The sequence below is a fragment of the Phoenix dactylifera genome, unplaced genomic scaffold, assembly GCF_009389715.1.
Source record: "Phoenix dactylifera cultivar Barhee BC4 unplaced genomic scaffold, palm_55x_up_171113_PBpolish2nd_filt_p 001050F, whole genome shotgun sequence".
Lineage (NCBI taxonomy): Eukaryota > Viridiplantae > Streptophyta > Magnoliopsida > Arecales > Arecaceae > Phoenix > Phoenix dactylifera.
Genome location: NW_024068401.1, coordinates 47,003 through 68,338, shown reverse-complemented (window position 1 = coordinate 68,338; position 21,336 = coordinate 47,003). Strand labels below are relative to the sequence as shown.

At 38.5% G+C, this 21,336-nt stretch overlaps 1 protein-coding gene across 5 annotated transcripts; it reads left to right on the top strand.

The window, feature by feature from the left end:
* The first annotated feature begins 10,920 nt into the window (after positions 1–10,920).
* On the top strand, positions 10,921–20,659 carry LOC120107867 (ADP-ribosylation factor-like protein 8a). 5 transcript variants are annotated; one of them, XR_005509478.1, is made up of 8 exons: positions 10,921–11,130; positions 11,799–11,880; positions 11,968–12,000; positions 12,099–12,220; positions 18,013–18,140; positions 19,694–19,864; positions 19,967–20,128; positions 20,247–20,659. XR_005509478.1 is itself a non-coding variant. In XM_039121376.1 (6 exons), the coding sequence occupies exons 1-6, from the start codon at positions 11,093–11,095 to the stop codon at positions 20,365–20,367; spliced, it is 558 nt and encodes a 185-aa protein (XP_038977304.1). In that variant the 5' UTR covers positions 10,921–11,092; the 3' UTR covers positions 20,368–20,659. The 5 variants fall into 5 exon arrangements, 3 of the variants coding, with proteins under 3 accessions (XP_038977304.1, XP_038977305.1, XP_038977306.1); XR_005509479.1 differs by lacking the exon at positions 20,247–20,659 and having other exon boundaries at positions 19,959–20,050; XM_039121376.1 differs by lacking the exons at positions 18,013–18,140; positions 19,694–19,864.
* The last annotated feature ends 677 nt before the right edge of the window (positions 20,660–21,336 follow it).

Genomic DNA, 21,336 nt, shown 5'->3' with positions numbered 1-21,336 from the left:
TCGACGCCCTTCGAATCCATTCGATGCCCTTCAACGACCTTCGACGACATTCGACGCCATTCAACGCCCTTCGACGCCCTTCGACGATATTCGATGCCATTCGACAACATTCGACGATACTCGACGCCATTCGACGACATTCGACGCCACTTCGATGACATCCGACAACATGTCAATGCCATTCCACACCATGTCAATGCCGTTCGACGCCCTTCAACGCCATTCGACGCCTCCTACGACAACACGCCCCGATCTGAGTGGGGGCATCCTGCTGAGTCGACCACAAGCCAAAGAAGGCTGCTGAGTCGACCTGAAGCACTTAACTCCAACTGCATGAAAGGTACATCCTACTTGGCACGCACATCTCCATATATATTTGGCTATATTACAGGATGATCGACGACTGGACTACTTCCTTCGCCCGAGCCAAAAAGCAGCTCGAACTCGGAAGTCAGGGGGTAGTGTTAGGGAAAAAAATGGACCACCCCACAAATACAATTAAAGCACCCAAATCCGACAGCAAGGCCGAGCTCATGCAGGCCGAGCTCATGCAGGCTGCCGAGCTCAGAAGGCTACCGAGCTCATCTAGGCCGAGCTCATGCAGGCTGTCGAGCTCAGAAGGCTGCTGAGCTCAGAAGGCCGAGATCAGAAGGCTGCCGAGCTCAGAAGGTCGAGACCAGAAGGCCGAGCACAGAAGGCTGCCGAGCTCAGAAGGCCGAGACCAGAAGGCCGAGCACAGAAGGCCGAGCTCAGAAGGCTGCCGAGCTCAGAAGGTCGAGCACAGAAGGCTGCCGAGCTCAGAAGGCTGCTGAGCTTAGAAGGCTGCCGAGCTCAGAAAGCCGAGCTCATGCAGTCCGAGCCCAGCTCAAGGCTGCCGAGCTCAGAAGGCCGAGACCAGAAGGCCGAGCACAGAAAGCTGCCGAGCTCAGAAGGCCGAGCTCAGAAGGCCGAGCATAGAAGGCTGCCGAGCTCAGAAAGCCGAGCTCATGCAGTCCGAGCCCAGCTCAAGGCTGCCGAGCTCATGCAAGCTGCCGAGCTCAGAAGGCTGCCGAGCTCAAAAGGCCGAGCTCAGAAGGCTGGCGAGCTCAGAAAGTCGAGACTAGAAGGCTGAGCACAGAAGGCTGCCGAGCTCAGAAGGCCGAGCTCAGAAGGCTGCCGAGCTCAGAAGGCCGAGCACAGAAGGCTGCCGAGCTCAGAAGGCCGATCTCATGCAGGCTGCCGAGCTCAGAAAGCCGAGCTTATGCAGTCCAAGCTCAGTTCATGCAGGCCGAGCTCATGCAGGTTGCCGAGCACAAAATGCTGAGCACAGAAGACCGAGCTGACCTCAGAAGGCCGACCTCGTCGTCCATATGCTACGGCCATGCCCTACAGTAGCCTCACCGCACCATGCTTTACTTGCCGGCCACGCCACGACATATCAACCAGGGACCATACCCTGCTATGACTGTCAACGTCTCACCATTCCCAAGAATGTACTACACTGCACGCCACAAGCAAGCTCTAGCTACGCACCATCTCCTCCCATGATGGGAACGGGCCATCCACGGCAACTCATTACTTCACACGCCCACGTCCAATCGTGACGGTAACCCATTAATTCGTTCAATCGTGACGGTGATGCATGGTATATAAGAGGTTTCATATCCAAAGTTAGGTGACCATTTATATATCCTTGAACCGATCTATCTGTTAAGCTTGAACTTAGACATGGACTAATGATTCACAATTTCAATTCAAGATCAGTGGCTTGTTAGATGTAGCATGGATCTATCCTTGTCCGTGCCTAGTGTCCTAGTTTTGCTATTTTTTGGTTGTAATCCTTCATTCCTTCAAATAGTTTTTTTTTTCCTTTTTTTTTGGCAAAAGGGAGGAGAATGACAGCTTATTGAATTAAAAAGAAAAGATGCATCTAAACAAAAAAAAAATGGTTATTAAAACAAAAGTAAAAGAATATCTAATCGAAAGCAAAGATAACAGTTTCAAAGACATTTAATAGCTCTTGCCATCAAAAGAAATTTTAGATAGTTCAATGGGCAAGGGTTTCGAGAACCAGAGATAGGAATCCTGGTATTTTGTGATGCCTAGAATATATGCTGCAAGCAAAATGACTGAAATGCTTCTAATTAACCAATCTGTGCACCATGTGACTCAAAGCCTTTGGATTCAACACCACTTAAAGCAGCCTATAGAGGTAAAACAAGAACTGATTAAGAGGAGCACTCAACATAAACATGAGACTTTAATTGCACACTAGAACCTAGGGCTGCAAAAAGAGTTGAGTCGACTTGTAAGCCAACTTGGTCTCAGCATTAGACCTTGCCCAATCCATATTTGAAGACCTGTGAGTTGGTTTGGGTTCAAAATTAGATTTGAACTAAATTCGTGGTCGTGTGTTATCTATGTCTAGTTTGTATCAACAAAAAATAGGTCTAACGCAACCTGAACTTGATTTGGTCATACCCAAAACTAGAATCATAAAACTTCCTTCTCGTTTATTATAAATATCTTTTCTAATTCATTAAATGAACTCTCATTTAAAATAATTCATCTTTTTTCATCTCAATAATTACATCTTCTCTTACCTATTTTCACTTATTATATTTAAACATTTATATTTCTTCATTTGTTCTAATGGATTCTTATTTATAATGTTTTTAGAAAAAATAAGCATCCTAATGCATGAAGCTCTAACTACTACAAGGCTAGGGAGGGTCTAAGTTACTGACCTTACCTCCACATGTGGAGAGGCACATGATACCTGTTTGCCATCTCTTATTAATCCCTCAAGTACAACAATATATATTTCAAGAATCATTGTTTGCAAATTTAAAAATGATCATTACTTGGATGAAAATTGAAAGGTTTTGAATGAAAATTTAAGTTTAAGTTGACTCTTTTTAAGTTTATTTGATTTTTAGTAATTTTATATTCAATTATGAATTATAACTAGTTGCTCAACTCAAACTACAAACCTGACCTGACTTGGTCATCACCCAAACCCGAACATCTCAGGTTGGGTCCAGGTCATACTTGACCTCCGTCCAACATGTATAATCCTCTGGATCTAGAATTCTTTTCATAGACTCAACCCAACCCAACCCGAATAACTAATTGGTTTAATTCAAATTCAAAATCATGACTAGAGCTAATCACAAGTTGGGTCTAAGACCTAAATTCTATTCATTTTTAATCGGGCTTTGGACTGGGTCTATTCAAAATTTGATCTTTTTTGCGCCCAAGCTCAGCCTTGATTAGCTCTAATCATGACCTAAATATGAAATTGAGTTGGACCAAGGTCAAGTATGCCCCTATCTGACCTAACATGTTTGCAACCCTACCAGAATCTTTTTATTTGATTTGAATTTTCCTTGTTTTTGTTTTCCTATTCGATTTTTTATGTCATAATTGGTATTTTGGATGGCACCATCTATAGGACCATTTGTTTAGGCTGCATTTGGATGTCAGTTAACTAATCAAGGGTAGTTATCTTTAACTCTAAGTAAACATCACTTATCCACGAATTCATGAGAGAAACTGTTTGATTGCTGCTTAGTTAACTATCATTGTTGCTAAGCTAGAGAAAAATTATTGTTTGGTTGAAAAGGTATTAAATTAAATGGATAAAAGCCAATTTTAGGATATAAAAAATACTACTTTTATCTTGGCCTTCTATTTGGTTAAAAAGGCCAAGGACCTCACTTATCCTCGAAGCCTTGAAGCAAAATAATACACAAGCCAGGCTCTAGAGTGAGATCCCAAGCTCTAGAGTATAGATTGGAGGTTTCTCTCTACTTACACCATATCCTAACAAGTAGTGGAAGCCTAAAGGCTAGTTAGATGGTAGCCATGTGTTACTAGAATCTAGGCAATAATAATAAAGGGGTTTGCCCTCAGCATTGGAAGTAGGTTGGGTATTAAGATCTAATTTATTAGAATGAGCATAGAGGCCACTAATTGGAATCAAGAGTGTTGGATAGGACTTCTTACATCATATTCGAATCAATGGCATGAAGATCAGCTAAGATAATGGCATGTGGCTAGAGTTAATCATGGGATGGGCTTGAGCACAAAAATGCCAAATTTTAGCTAAGCTCGGCTGAAAGCTTAACTTAAAATAATATAATTTAGGCCTGAGACCCGCCCGATGATCAGCTCTATACATGGATAGGCTTGAGAAGGACAAATGATAGTTAAAAGATAGATGGAAAATGATTGTGTATAGACCGATCAAGTTATCATATGGCACCATGCAAGGTAGTCTGAGTGATGTTTAAAAAACAACAATTGAACTAGATCGAGTAGTAAGTCACTCGAGATATAGGCCTCAAAGACAAGTGGTGAAACATAGACCAATTGAGAGTATAGCCTACCCAAGAAGCTGTGTTAACCTAAAAGCTGATTATGCCCTATGTGATTCATGTGGCTAAGTTATCAGCCCGATACAAGGTAAAGACCTGAGAGCAAGATACGAGAAGGGGAGATAGTTATCGAGAGACTAGAATGTGGGAAGTAGAGATAGACAGTTTGGAGATTGAAACTAACCGTGAGAACCGTCAAAAGAAAATGATGAGAGTGGAGTTAACTGAGAATAACATGTGTCAATGCTTGAATAAGATAGTTGTCTAACAATTAAAAAATATGTATAATTTATATTGTGATCCCAAGACCACGACCTTCGCCGATCAATGACCAGCAATTTCATTTTACCCTTTCAGTTATTTTCAATATCTCTATTTTTTTAGCTCTTAGTATCTAGTCATGGTAGCATAGCACCATAGTTATCCCTTCATCCCAGAAGTAAAAGTTCTTAAAGGTCAAGTTGGTCGTTTATTTGAGCTCATATCACTACACGTTCCTAACTCTAGTCTTATTCCATCAGTCGCTGCTATATCCTCAAGTCTCTAGCATTCTCGGTCAGGACATGCTTCTCCGTCTCGCATTCAGTTTTTGGCTTCAAATGGTTATCTGGGAAAAGTTAATTTTGAACCTTTTGATTGTATCTCTTGTTAATTAGGAAAACAAAATGTTTTACCCTTTAACAAAAGTGTTTCTTTCTCTACTGCACCTTTCGACTTGATACACTCTGATGTTAGGGGACCTACTTTTGTTACCACTAAGGGAGGATTAAAATATTTTGTGATATTTATTGATGACTACTCACGGTATATATGGCTTTATTTTTTACGTGATCGTTCTGAATTGCTTGACAATTTTCGTGATTTTCAGCAGATGGTTAAAACTCAGTTTGGTCAGCCCATAAAAGTTCTTCGTAGTGACAATGCCATGGAATATACCTCTACCTCATTTATGGAAGCACTTAAACAAGATGGAACATTATCTCATCGTCCTTTCCCTTACATCTCTCAGCAAAATGATCGTGCCGAACGAAAATATCGATATATCTTAGACATTGACATGTCCTTTCTTCTTTCTGCTGCATTACCTAAATCATTTTGGGGAGAGGCTACTCTTATAGCAGTCTATACCATCAATCAGGTACCTTCTTCTACGATCTCAAACAAATCACCATATGAAGTTCTTTATGAAAAAATTCCTAATTACTCTTTTCTAAAAGTCTTTGGTTGTGCTTGCTTCGTTCTACTTCCTTCATATGAACATACTAAACTTGGACTACGATCACATCTTTGCTGTTTCCTTGGTTATGGCATCGAACATAAGGGTTATTGTTGTTATGACCCCATAGCCAAACGACTTCGTATCTCCCGACATGTCCACTTTTGGAAACACAAAATGTTTACCAACATATCTCCACTTTTCACAGGTTCTCCTCAGTATTCTCCAGTCTTCAACAATCCTCCCTTTGATCTCTTTCTCCTCTTCTGTTGCAGGTGATGAGAGCTCATCAAGAGACCGCTCAATGCCCGACTCCACCGAAGCTGGATCGTCCACTGATCCAATCAACACGACCGGATCATCCCTAGTACTACCCTCTGTTGCTCTAGTCAGGTACAATCCACTCTATCTCATCTTAATAACTGTCACTATTTTTTTGCTCTTGCTACCCTCTAGTAGTCTCAGGGAATCATGCACTTCGGAAATTTCTTGGATGACAGTTTGAGATGAAGGATCTAGGATCCCTTAGCTACTTTCTTGGTCTCGAGATGACATCTAGCTCCGATGGCTACTACCTTTCCCAAGCTAAGTATGCTTTCAAGCTGATATCTCATGCTGGGTTAATAGATAGCAAAATTGTGGAGAGTACTCTGGAGATGAATGTTAAGCTTCTTCCCACTGATGGCGAACCATTGACAGATACTTTGTATCGACAGTTGGTTGGTAGTCTCATCTATCTAACTGTTACACACCTGGATATATCTTATGCAGTCATATTGGTTAGTCAATTTATGCATGCACCGCGTTCTACACACTATGCAGTAGTCCTACGTATTCTCCGGTATGTTCAGGGTACATTGTTCCATGGTCTTTATTTCTCAGCCCACTCTACCTTGGATCTTCAAGCTTATTCTGATGCTGATTGGGTTGGAGATCCTGCAGATCGTCGTTCTACCACCGATTATTATTTCTTGCTTGGTTCTTCTCTCATTTTTTGAAAAAGCAAGAAACAAACAGTTGTATCTCGCTCCAGTACAGAGGCTGAGTATCGTGCATTGGCATATACTACTTCTGAATTCATTTGGCTTCGATGGTACTCCATGATATGGGTATTCCTCTGACTAGTGATTCCTCTCTCAATTGTGATAACATAAGTGCTATGCAGATTGCTCATAATGATGAGTTTCATGAGTGAACAAAGTATATTGAGATAGATTGCCACTTCATTCGGCATCATATCAAGCAAGGCACCCTTCAGTTGGTACATGTTGCTTCTGCAGATCAACTCGCTGATATTTTTACGAAGGCTTATCCACCAGGGCGTCATCGGGATTTGATTCGCAAACTCAAGTTGGCATCTTTGCTACCATCTGGAGTTTGAGGGAAGATATTAGCAGTATGACTTGTCTTGTCCTGTAGCTGTATAGGAGTGTTAGCAGTATGTCTTATCTTGTAGTTGTATAACAGCTGTATTATTAAATGTATCTTAGCTGTATCTTACTTGTACATAGCTATCCTCATCTATAAAAGAGTGGGCTATGACATTGTTCCGATTATGAATAACAGAGTATAAGTCTTTCTTCCCTATCTTTCTCTCCTCTTCATCTCTCTCAACACTAACCAATAGCATACACTGCAATATCCACCAATCAACCTAGTGGTGAATATGGTCAATAGCAGCCACTGTGTAGCAAATATATTGGATGACTCTCATCTATGAAATTGATAGGATATTGGGGAGATTTGACCTACAAAAATATATGATCTATGAGAAAGGAAAGGCTGAAATACTATGCTAGTGAATCCTTAACGTCCAAGGACCAAGATAACGAAGTTGTGTCAAGTTGTGCAAGTTGTTACTAATACTTTAATTAATCTTAGACCAACTCTAGAACCCGAGATGAATTTTGACCATCCGGAGCCATGGCTAAGTGCAAGGAGGGGCTACATCAATGTGCGAGTTGTCCCAAGACAAGTTTCTGTGCTAGGGATTGGTTGCATTTGTATTATGATGGCCAAGGTGACAAACTATTAGCCAACTAATGTTGTATATTCCTCTAATTCCAAGGGTGGAGGGGACAAACTGCAATGGCTACCTTCTCATCCTCCTAACCAACCATGCTTGGGCTAAAGCAACCTCAGACTGATCATTGAGCTCACATTATCTATTAAAACCCTTTATATCAGCTAATTTCATGGCCAACTTCTTGGCCTATACAGCACCACAACATTGTCCTAGATCCGTGCAACCTCTCATAGAATGTAGTCCAACAAGTTGACCTTAAAATAACAATGAGGCTGATTTACAAGAAGCCTTATCCAAATTGGTATGACTAGGACTATTAATTCTCCAGGAGATGCAAAGTCTATAAATTCTCAAAATTTTAGGATATAACAATCTTTCTGCTATGGAACATATAGGCCAGTTCTCGGTCCGAAGCACGGAACAACAATTTCCCCATGCTCAGACTATTTGTTAATTCCTTAACTCGATCAACATTCACCTGGTAAGAGTTAGAAAGCCAATTCCATACCTCGTTTTATCAAACAGAGCTTGAGGTGTTGATGGACAACCTTGCCGAATTGACACAACAACGTGATGAAGTTGTCAAAAGATACATGCCACAAGGCTGAATATGTCAAGAGTGTGTAGAATAGACTAGATTTGGAATTGAGAAAGAAATTAGCTAGGCAATAATGCTCTGATCTCTTTAAGTTGACGATCTAGGCAATGAATTATGAAGCTATCCTCGGGGAGGAAGAGCAAAGAAAAACATCTAAAGGGATATAATGAGATATCTGAACTATGAAATTTTGTCCTTTGAAATAGATTCTCCATAGTGCAACATGGATGAGGTTGAATGTAATGAGATTGATGCAGCCAAGATTTTAACTTGCAAACCTTATGTCTACAAAGTGTTGAGCATGCCAGCTAGGAAAAATCATCTAGTGATGGATGGTCAATCTGTTCTAAAGGGAGAAGTTGATGCTCATTCATCATCATCAAGACAAAATAGATTTTGTATCATCAGCCACAATGCCATATAAAAAATGGTTGTTGATGGAAAGCTCAAATTTTTGAAGAAGGATAAAGGAATGATATTGATTGATGAGACCTATTCTTGGAAGTAAGTGTTAATGACTTTGGTAGACTTGAAAGCTTCTATGCCGAAGAGAGATGGAGCAGAAAGTTTCTATGAGTAGGCCTAAGTGAAGCAGGTTTTGGCCAAACACAAATTGACTCTAGAGATGGAGTGGAGAATGAAGTTTGAAGAACCGAAGAATAGAGATCTTATCTATATTGAAGTCCCTTATAATTGCTGCTATCGAAGATTCTGTTTTGGCCTAACCCCTGACGAATTGGTGGGACATCAAGAGCATTTTTGACAGAGTATGGGATGCCATCATTTCCACGATAAGTTTAGAAGGGAGGATGTACCTTTTTGAGTTGCGGGGTTCTTCCTCTCAAGTTAAGAGGCCGACTAAGACTAGAAGGATGAAGGGTGAGAAAAAAAGAAAGGCGCCAGTGGAAGAAAGATGAGTAATAGAGACTTTTAGTCAATCCAGAAAGATTAGCTTAAAGATCATATTTCCTGGAAAGAAATTGTTACCTTATCATTTTTCAATAAAGTTACTTATATCTTATCAGAAGTTGAAGGATATATGATTAAAAGTAACATATGAACCATGTAACTGGTCAAGATTGGTTGATTTCATACCAGGTCAAGTCTAAAATTCTAAAATCCAAACCTTTTTTTATCATATAATCAGGTCAAGTCAGATTTTGGCCAAATACATGCTTATTTAACCTAGATCCAAAATGGGTTTGACTTTGGACCCATATCTAGGGGTGTTAATGGACTGACTTGTGTTGGCTTGAGATTAGCCCTAAAGCAAGCCCGACCCTCAGGCTCGAGCCTAGCCTAGCCAGATTTGACTTAGGATATCAAGTTCGAAGAGAGGGTATCTACTCTTCTTAATTTGGAGATAAATAATAGAATATATAAATTGAAGATCTACACTATTTCTCATAATTTATCTTTATGTTTTACTAGTTTCTAACATCATGTCGATATTAAAATTGATAGTTCATATTGTGTAGTTGTGCTAAAATATATGATAAAGCTTTTAAATCAAAAATCCTAATTGATCATATTTTGCACTTGTTAAAATATTTTAAAAAATTAAGAATCAATAAATTTAAATACTAGGTAATAACAAATATGCTTTCATTCATTTTAACTGTTTATTTGTGCATCTACTTGATGCATGGATTAAAAATTACCAAAGAACTGATTTTTCATTTCCAAGCATTTTTTGCGTACAAATCATGGTTAAGATGGATATTTAATTTGGATGTCTCATTATTAATTTTGAGTAGAAAAAGATTATATATGAACTCGTCTCTTTAAACTAATTTTTTTAAAAAAAATTAATGTTTTACCATATTCATTGCTTATTATTATTATTATTATTATCTATCTCAATCGAATAAAGTGTTGAGCCCCTAATTTTCTAAGCACATGCATTACTTATCCCTTTTACATGTGATATAATTCAAATAGCTTTATAACACATCAGGCATCAAACTTCTGCAGAATCATAGGGCACTAAAAAAAATACGGCCTGTCTTTTGCAATACATTCTTTCTATATAGGTCCACTAGAAATGTATCAATCAAGACTGTAGCATTCCGTGGCCTTTCATGCCGTACAACTATGTCCAAAAAGACCCACAACAAACAAAGAATATAGTTCATGCTTAGGCAGATTGCCTCATCTTGGAGGAAGGCTGTACTACAGTGATCGAGTGGATCTGTGATATCAGGTGCCAGAAAGACGGCTATCTTGTACTCAAGGACATCCAGAGGCTGTTGGCAGGATGCTATTCGATTTAGGTTGTCCATATATTTCGAAAGGCGAATAAGACTACAGACTGGGTCGCTTCCTTTGCTGCTCACCATTTAGGGAAGATTCTTTGGACTGAGCTCGATTCTATTTTCTTTTTTTTTTATGTCACATCCTTTTTCTTGATACTGAGAGTAGTGTTCATATTAGGCTGTTATGAACTACCGTTGTAACAATATATATATATATATATATATATATATATATGGGATAAGAAGGTTTGTGGATAAAATAATTTCCCAAACTCACACGTATGGAGTTGGCACGTGTCCAGAGACAATCGCCAATCGGGCATGAAAAGCGTGAATCTGGGCTGGCATCCAGAGCCGTCCACGCTGTAGGTGAACCCCACCGTCCATCACATTTTCATCGCAAAAAATAATTAATTTATTCGTTTTAAGTACTTTTTTTTTTTTTTTTTGGCCCTCGCGAGCTGGCAAAAGGCGAAGCTCTGTGTGGAAGCTGGAGAGCGGGGGGTCCGTTCTCCTATCGCTTAAAAAGAGAAAACAGGGACTCCGACGAACCCTCACTTTCTTCCCTCCCTCCATCCCCCTTCCTTTCCTTCGATCGAAACCCTAATCCCCTTCCTCTCGGACGATCCGTCTTCCGCCATGGGGTTGTGGGAAGCTTTCCTCAATTGGCTCCGAAGGTGAGATCACGGAGTCCCACTGTTTTTTTTTTTCATTGTTTTTACCCGCAATTCAAGAACATTGACTGATGTTTGTCGGATTCGAGTTTCGATCTGAAGTCGGTTTCGTTTTATCTTTTGCATGTTGGGGTGCATTTGGATGATGGTGAGATGGCTTTGATGTGTAGGCAGGTGACAAGATTAGGGTTTCAATGTGATTTTATAGGCATTTTGGTTGTTTTAGTTGCAATTTTGTGTTTCTCTTGTTAAATTGGGCGAACTGATGATGTTGAGTTGGTATTCTTGGCCTGAGTTGATAGCATGCGATTGGAATTGAGTCAAAAGACATTGAGCTAAGACGATGGGATCAATGGAAGGGAAAAGGAGGAAAATTGGATGTATCTCCGATCATTTTTTCCATTAGTTATTTTTATTATGCAATTTGGTTTTTATGGTTTTGGATGGATTATTGGATTAGATTAAGTCCCAAGGAAAGTTCCAGCAATGTTCAGAAGATGACGAATACATCATTTCACATTTTTTCTTTTGCATACGTTTTATATTGCACAAATAGCAGATATCTTTATGTTCTTCGGCTTACTCTATTCATAATTGCTATTAGTTAGTTGGAACTGTTTTTAGTGAATTTTTAATGAAACATTCCTATGCCTTTCTTTTATCAAATGAAGCTTATTTTTCAAGCAAGAAATGGAGCTGTCTTTAATTGGACTTCAGAATGCTGGGAAAACTTCGCTCGTGAATGTCATTGCAGTATGTACATATGGATGCTTGCTTATGTATCTTCAAGTGCTAGTCTAGTGTGTTCTGACATCTAATTGTTGTTGGTTTCTTCTGCAGACTGGTGGATATAGTGAGGACATGATTCCTACAGTTAGTGATCTTTTCATATGGGGAATCTCCTTTAGTTTCTTATTTCATAAACCAGCAGGTTTTATGTCCTAATATCATTCATGTGTTGCATTCTACAGGTTGGATTCAATATGAGGAAGGTGACAAAGGGAAATGTCACAATAAAGTTGTGGGATCTTGGGGGCCAGCCTAGGTTTCGGAGCATGTGGGAGAGATATTGCCGTGCAGTCTCTGCCATTGTGTATGCTTTTTATCTTATGTGTTCTTGTCTTACTTTAGTTGTTGATATCTTGCTATGCATCTTACTTGTTCCATATCCAGCTTACTCAAATTACCTTCTTGCACATTCTGTTTGTATCCGATTTATGCACGGACATATAGGTACAATGGGTGACAATGATATCGGTGTACTGATTATATGTATAGAATCATGTATGTGCAATGGGATTTATTTTATTGTATAGCCTGAGATTTCTTGGAATGAATCATTTGATGATTTAGCGAGCATCCTTTGCTAGCATATCTGGAAAGCGAAGCAGGCATTTCCTATCAGATTGTCTCACTTTTATCAGTCACCGTTCTTAGCTAGCATATTCCTGGAGTGACATATTGCATTTCATTTAAGCATATGGGTTCACGCTATTTTCCAAAACCTTGAGTTCATAAAACTTAATGTAAATTGTATTTGTGCATATTACTTAGCTTGCTTTACATCAACATTGATATTCCGTTGTTCTTGACATTTCTGAATGATAGTTGATGACATAAGATATCTTCTGCAGTCTTTTGATTGTAGATATGACATGGCACCGATCATGTTCTACTTTATCCCTTCTTGCACTCATGACACCTTCCTTGACACTGTCAGGATGCCACATACTGTAGAAAATTAAAGTTCATCAAATACCTGGTCTAAATATTTGATTTATTGCAGCTTTGATCATGTCATCATTTTTTCATCAATTTACTACATAGTGTTAGATATCTCATATAGGATCTGTTGCATCGCATGTCTATCATGCAAAATTCATGTTAAGTGGTTAGTTAATTATATGTTTTTCTAGTTACTAACTAAGATCATGCATATGTAATGTATGATATACAACACTTCCCCATATGTACCTGTAATATTGCATCTCAATTACATTCTGACCTCTTTGACTACACATTTTATCTGGTAATCAAATTTGCAAAGGTTGCAAATCTGATTCTGTTAACATTGTTTCCCCTAAAAATGTCTCAAATTTAGAATAAGTCTCGACCTTCATTTAAAAAAAAATTAGTGAAGTCTGTATGCTTAGGAAGCCTGATCCTGTTTCTGTTCAAGTGAAAGCGGAAAGTGAAGACATAGTTAACTTTTTTTTTTTCTTTCCAGGATATCTGCAACCTGATATTACATAGAAGCCCACTTTTGTAAAGGGTTTCTGTGGTCAAAACCTCTCCCAAAAACTCATTCCACTAAGGCTACTTGTTTCAATCTATCCGCAAAGCTTATTCTCCTTTCTTTTTTGTAAGATAAATTTAATTACATATACGAAACATCGTGATTCAAGGAAGAAAATATTAGATGGCTAAGACTGGTGGTGGGGTTGGTGTTTATCATGGGCCTGATCCACTTGAATATAGATATTGGAATTGTTTCAAGGGAGTCCTTCAGGTATAGACCCTCCAATGCATCATAATTTCTTTAAAGAGAAACCAGTGCCCCCTTTTGCTATAATATGGGTCCCTATGTATATGAACCAATGGATATGACTCAAGTGAAACCCTATGTTAGAAATTTCTTATTTGAAAAAGAGAGATAGGTGTCTCTAGGTTTATTCTGAGGGGATTTCTTCTATTTGTGAATGTGTCTAGGTTAGTGTTTTTAATCCTTAACTGTATATTTTCTTCTGCCTTTTCTTTTCTACAAATTTGGTATAAGAAGAGGACAAACCATCTGCACCTTTCTTTCTCATCTTATACATTTGTCTTTTCCAACCAACATGATGATCATAAATGACACTCAGAAGGATCTGCCTAAATATTGCCAATTGGTTCATGTAGAATCCAAACTGCCAAAGAAGTAGCTGTTTCTTGTTGACTGTCAGGATTTAGGACTTTTATAGCTCAGAATGCTAGCTTTTTGATATCATTCTTGGTAAGCATGTCAGCTTCTTCATTTGTGCATTTCTTTTCTCCTGCTATTGACATCATTTCCCTCATTAATATGGCTAAATCTCAACTTTCACATCAATGATATGCTTCACTTCTTGATTATCACCAACATGTAATAATGTCAAAATCAATGGGTTGAACTTTGCTTGGCTCAGCTTCTCGACGCTTGTGATTTTCTCTTGGCCCCTTTGAATTCTTCTACGCTCTAGGTTAGCTTGGCTTATGTCTTGCGGGCCAACTTGAATGCAATGTTTTATGGCCAATAATTAAAGATAATATGGCCTAGTATCTTGAAAAATACAAAATAGTTGGGGGCAGGGCTTTTGCTTGACTTGGTTCATCACCATATCCCAGCACTTGAGTTTTGGGCCTGGCCCCTTCTACTCTTTCTTTCTTTCTTTCCATTTTTTTTTTTGTTTCTTTTCTTCCTTTTTTCTTTTTCTGACTTAGGCTCAAGCTCAGCTGGCATATGTGATATGAGCCTACTTGAGTGCATTAGCATATGGCCTATTATTTAAAATCCTAACGCCTAGTATCTTAGGGATACTAAAATAGTTACAGCTTCAGTCACGAGCAAATTTCAATTTGATAGTATAGTAGGGTTTTTCTCTAGCTTAATAGTTACACATATTGTGTGACTCTATTTCTATAACTAGATCAATCTGGGCTAAACTTTGTCAGGGGTATCCCAGTTTGTTTTAAATTATTTTGCTAATCAAGCCTGATCCATGGCTTAGTCTTTGTTCAAAAGTTAAACATCTTAACTGAGCTTAGCCAATGAGTTAAGCTTGTGAGTGAACCATGCTGGCTTGCCTCTTTGATACCTGATAAAGATTTACTGACTTAAAGTCAATCACTGCAGGCTCAAAAAAAAAAGGAGAATGTTAGTTATTGACAATTACATTCCATGCTTAAAAAATTTTCTTTTTTGCTTTATGCTGTTATATAAGGGATGGCTTCAAGTTAATGAAGCTTGATTAGAGACTTACTCCTTTTAAAAGTTTTGGTAATAAAACAATTTTGATAACCTATTAAAAGTTTAAAACAAATGGAAAGAAAGAGATGACATAGATCCTAATATATCAGTGTCCTTATTCGTCATCTTTATCTTTTTCATTTTGTTCTCATCCTCAAATAATTCATAAACTTGAGTTCATGATTATCGTTCGGCAACTCCACATTGTACACATTAGCTTTGTCCCAAAGAGCTAGTACCTAAATAATTCCCGGCCAATAGGCTAAACTTGTGGTGTATAGATGATTTGCATAGATTTGGCCTAGTTAATTTATTCTTCATGATGCATTTTTTGAAAAGGTAATTATTCAATTTTACCTCTTGGTATATAAAATACGTACTTGAAGATAATGATATACATGATAAATAGGCATAGTAGCCAGCAAAGTACAATATTGAGGGCAACATTCGCCATCTCGGTACCGGACCCTATATCAGTACTATCCTATTATAATGTTGGTATATGGTACGGTAAGGTTCGGTATACTAAGTGTCCGTACGGTACAGTACAGTACCATATATTGGTATGGGATGGTACGCTTGGTAGGTACGGTACATCCAGTACGGTATAGTTCTGGCTGGTACAACAAACCTTAATTGAGAGTAAAAGGCTAGTATACCATTTTGTTTCTTTGAATTAAATTGTGCTCCTTAGTACAACTATGTGCAATGAAAATGTATTGTTCCCCTGTTTTGAAGGGCTAGGAAAGAAGAGAGAAAGGCTTGGTACAACCTGGGTTTATTTATGTTAATGGATTGAAAAAAGCTTGCATTGAGAGGATGTAGCCCTGAATGATTTGCAAATAGGAATTCATAAAAGCCAATAAAGCTTTTTGTAATGTGCAAGTGCAGGTGACGCTTTGTTCAGCTATGTGAATGGCTAAATTAGCTATATAAATATCATTGCTATGATAGTGATTTGCTTAGAGTATTTGTAATCATTAGTAATACTCCTCTTTTTTGTTGGATGCTTTCCATTATGAGTTATGACAATCTCTTTGAAAATCTTTTTACATAGTAGACTAACAGATTGCATCTCATAAAGAAAGAACACTTAAGTTCATTTACTATCCATGGATGCAGCACATTTAGCACAGGGAGGAAGTGGGTGGAAAAGAGATATACAACGCAAATGTTCGCCTTAAGTAGAGGTGGTCATAAGATAGTGGGTCTAGACTCGATTAATTATTCTATAATAGCATATCCAAGAGTAATTGATAGGGCTGGAGTTTGACCCGGTCGGGCAAGGCCAACCCTACCTGAGCTCAGTCTAGAAATTTTTTGGGGCTTTAGACTAGGCTTAGGTCCAAAATATTTTTCAAACTCCTACATGAGCCCAATGCGAGCACAAACATGAGCTTGACCCAAAGCCCAAGTAAGCCTAACTTGACCAAGCCCAATTCGGCCGAAAGACTTGACCTGATCCGACGAAGCCTGATTGGCCCAAGGAGAGGTATCCATGCCAAGGAGGAGGGTAGAGATGGTGCTCATTGTGGTGGCATCCATGAAGAGAGAGAGAAAGGAGAGCAAGAGATAAGGAGGAGAGCAAGAGAGGAGAGATGGATAAGGAGATGGGGCGACGGAGAGGAGGGAGGAGCTAGGAGGGAAGAAAGGACTAGGAGGTAGAATGTCGTGGATAGAGAGGACAAGGAGGCGGGCGACAAGGGGGAGGATCTACGAAGGAAAGAGAGACAAGGAGGTGGAGCAATGTGGAGAGCGAGGACAAGGTGGTGGTGTGATTGGGAGGGAGGAATTGAGAGGGAAGTAGGGACAAGGAAGTGGAGCAACTGAGGGGGAGATGGAGCAATAGAAGAGGGGAGGAGAAAGTAGTAAGGATCTACCGCCATCGTATTGTGAAGGTAGGGATTGGGAAAACCATAACTTAAAATCCACTTGTGTTATTTGGGCTCAGGCCAGGTCGGGCTTCTGATTGTTCCTCGAGCTAGGCTCGCGTCGGAGCAACTCTTTTTTGGGCTCTACCTGTAAAGCCTAAACCAGACCGGAGCTTCCTTGGGTCAAGTCCAAAGCCCAACCTAAAGCTAGCCTAACCTGACGGGACTCGGGCCGGCCAGAGCCTACCTCTAGCCCTAGTGATTGATGAAATGACAAACTTGTTTATCATTTTGGTAAATGTGGCTTATACGCACTTTCGTCTACTTGTTGGTTTATTGTATACCATAACCATGAAGCCTTGTCCCTGCAACCTGCGCTTAGCTTTTTAAATCATCATTTGTCAATCATTCCTATTAAGGGTTGTCTTGACTGTTATGTAGTTTCTTGAAAATCTTTCTTGCAACTTCCATCATTGTTAGCTTATGTCTTTGGTCTCCTATATAGACCCTCAAAACACAAATTTTGAGTATATTCCTTTCAGGAACATCCTTCCTCAGGTTTGTGCTATCTCTGATGGTTCTTAATTATTTTAGGTTAAGTCGATGTACTCTCACACCTCTTATCCTATTTGTTGAGCCCAGATGAAAAAAGTGGAGAGTTTATGGTCTGTACATGTAGCTGAAGATCATCTACCTGCACATATGTGGACAAGCTGTACAGCTTCACATAAACTAAATAATTAGATCTGCATTGTGAAAATGAGTAAAATACTCCTGTTTTAGGTTTCCTTAGAAACAGACTTACTAATGGTCTTTTTGCTTGTACCAAGAAGGCTAGACAAGAATAATTACTTGGTTCTCTTTCTAGTGGGAGGAATGCCATATTTTTACATCATTTCAGTTTTTTTATATGAGACGTACAACCTGGGTGTGAGTTTTGTAGCTCTATTTCAGAAAAGGAGCATCTTTTGCAGATTGGTTATTACAGTAACATTTCACAGGCTAGATACATTGTTGGCTTTTCTGTAGGAGAACATCTATACCTATATTTCAGGAAGATAAGGTGACACACGCAGCTCAAATTAGTTCTACATCAACAATATATCAAACTTCCAGTTTATGTCTTTCACCTGTTGCCTATCCTCAATATGCATCAGGTAGTCTATTTGTACTTTTTGTCAGTAATATATAAAAAAAGATGTGAATCATTCAATATAACTAATACTTGACTAAACTGAGGAAATATACTAGAATTTTTCTGTTCTGGACATAAATTTTGTATGAGTTATGCTCATTTCACATGCTTAATAAACCAATACAAAAATGATATTGGAGGAGGATACACTGAAATGCAAATTTTCCATATATATATTAATTAAAATAAATAATTAATAAATATGATATAAACATGTGAGTAGTTAGTTACTTTAATGCATTAATTTGACAGAAAAAACATCATAATTTCTTTATTTTTCTTTTCTTTTAAATACAAGTGTTGAAATGACAGGAAAGAACAGGAATCTATGCATTAATGCATACTCAAAATAAAGGAATTAAGTTTTAACAAGAAATCCCAATTATCCTATCACCTTAGAGAATATTAAAACACCAACAAAGGTAATATTTAATGGACTCATGTTGCAAATCAAGCTCATGGTAAGATTAAAAAGAATATATTGAATGATTTTAGAGAAGTTTCATTTTGGTTATGATTGGACTCTTTATATAGGTCTCTGCCTCTGAATAGCTTTGGTTTTGATCATAGTATGTTGTACTAACCCAAACCGGGCGGTACAAGGCGTACCATACCATATCGGTTCGGTACCGGTACCCAGTATGGGTGACGTACTGATACTTGGTATGCCAAAAAAACTCTATACCATATTGTACCGACACTGTGCTAGTGTGGTACTAGTATGGGATCCAGTACCGAGACGGCGAACCTTTGTTTTGATATTTTGAAAATTTTAATTTTTTAGAAGCTGCATTTAATTTTGTCACTACCATTCAGCCTGAAACCGTCATTAGAGAATGGGGTTAGGGGTAGTTTAATCCATTGCACTCTATCTATTTCAGTTGAAACCTGATAACTTTTACATAACCCACCGAATTCAAGATGCAGTGGTCAGTGTTTCATCAGATACAGGAAAACCATGACACAACAGGTGTATACCTATTTTAAGGTCATGTTTATCCTGATTGTTTTGTTTGTACTGTTTCATTTTGTTCAACTTTTTCAACCACAAGAGAAGTTATTTTTTTCCTATACCTAATATATGCATGATTAGTAATTCTCTAATCATAATATCAACTTTCAAGCAACCCTCGCCAGTGTTTTGCACATCATATAACTCCAATGTTTCAACATATCATATCTAAGGCATTTTGGAAAAAACTGTATAGGCCTTTTCTGTTTAGTTTTATGTTGCTACCCTGAATCCATATCTGGAAATGACAATTCTAGTACTTGATGCTTGATCCCCTTGACTAACCGTATCTGGCAAGCCTTATCATCTATTTTGTGTTGTAACTTTTCATGTTGGATTGTTTAGTAAGCTATTGCATTTAAATCATATGCTTTATATGTTGGAAACATCATTTCTGGCGATAGGGATTGTTTCAAAGGATATTAGGACATAAAATGAAGGTGGATGAGAACCAGAATTACCAAAAACATGATAGCAATCATTATCTTCCTGTTATTCTTCAGGGTTGGGGTTGTATCTTTCACACAAAAGAATGATTGATCTTCTTCCGTGACGTTAGCCGTTGGATTGCGCACCACACAGATCTCCAACCACTATGAATTCATTCATTCATCTGCTGCATAGATCTCAAAGCGACCATTGTGTGATCCAACGGTGGATCCGTGTGAATTAAGGTGAATCCTTGTTTCATGCGAAAGATACAACCCCTGCCCTATACTTTAGATATATGGTGAATTGTGTTATAACATATTTTCAAATTCCTCTTAGTTTTGCAGGTATGTTGTTGATGCAGCGGATCGAGATAACTTACCGATCTCAAAAAGTGAACTTCATGACCTTCTAAGGAAGCCATCACTGAGCGGTATTCCATTGCTGGTCCTTGGAAACAAAATTGATAAGCCTGAAGCTCTGTCAAAGCAAGGATTGACAGAGGAGATGTAAGTTACTGCAACTTGCCAAGCCAAAATTACCATTGTCCCTGAGGACAATATAAAAAAAAGAAAAAACGATAAATAGAAGTACTGTGTTCATTAATTACCAGTAGTTGCGTTGCAGGGGGCTGAAGTCCATCACTGACAGGGAAGTTTGCTGTTTCATGATCTCATGCAAGAACTCAACCAACATTGACTCTGTTATAGATTGGCTTGTGAAGCACTCGAAATCGAAAAACCGATGATTAGCCTCGTGGTGCTCAGATTTTCCTCCTTTTTTTCCTGGGTACAGAGGTTGTGTATATGCTTGGTGGTGAGTTCTGCACTTGGCCAACTGGGGATCTGATTTTGTCATTGTTGCCAACTTATTTTGCGCTGAATTGTTCCCTGGGGAGTGGGATGATCCCTGGGGTTTGTGCAAAAAACACTTAATTATATTGAAACATGGTGACTTGTGCTTTATTTATCTATAGTGATCTGTGTGAAAATATACGTCTGTGAATTTAGATAGTATGAAATAAATGATTTTAATTGTCATTTTCTGAAGAAATTAATTCTGGATGGACTCATTTATGCTGCTAGGGACATAGGCATATGTAATCCTACATAGGCTGGAAACATTTTTGGTAAATGAGTAGGCTATATGTGGCAGGGTAAGCCCTCGAAAGTTTGAAAAACGATAAATACTGTTTGGTACTGTTTTTTTGTATGTTTCTTTTTTTTAAACAGAAATATAAAATTCAATGCAGAAGATATATTTACTTATCCTATTTTTATTTTTATTTTTTAAATATTTTTTATTGTTTTTTAAAAAATGAAAGTAAAATATTTTCCTCCTCGGCTCTACTGCACTAGGCCAAGCTTTCCAAACCTCGCCGGCCATATTTTCATTTGATGTCGATCAATCCCTCATCCTCGGCTCCATTCCTATTTCCGTTTTTTCTGCTGTTCTCAACCAGGTCGTTGGCCCCATCCCTTTTCTATCTTTGTTATCGCCGGCCTTTGTTGCAAAAAAACACAAAGCGTGAACCAAATCATTTTTTTTTGTACAAAATATGAAATAAAATAGAAATAGAATTTCTATTTTTAATTTTTTTAAAAGAAAAGTGACAATAAATGCAGTCTGAGTATCAAATGGTTCAGCGGAGCCTTATTTCAGCCAACCTACAAATGCTCTTGTTCACACTGGATCAAGAGTGGTTGCTATAACAACT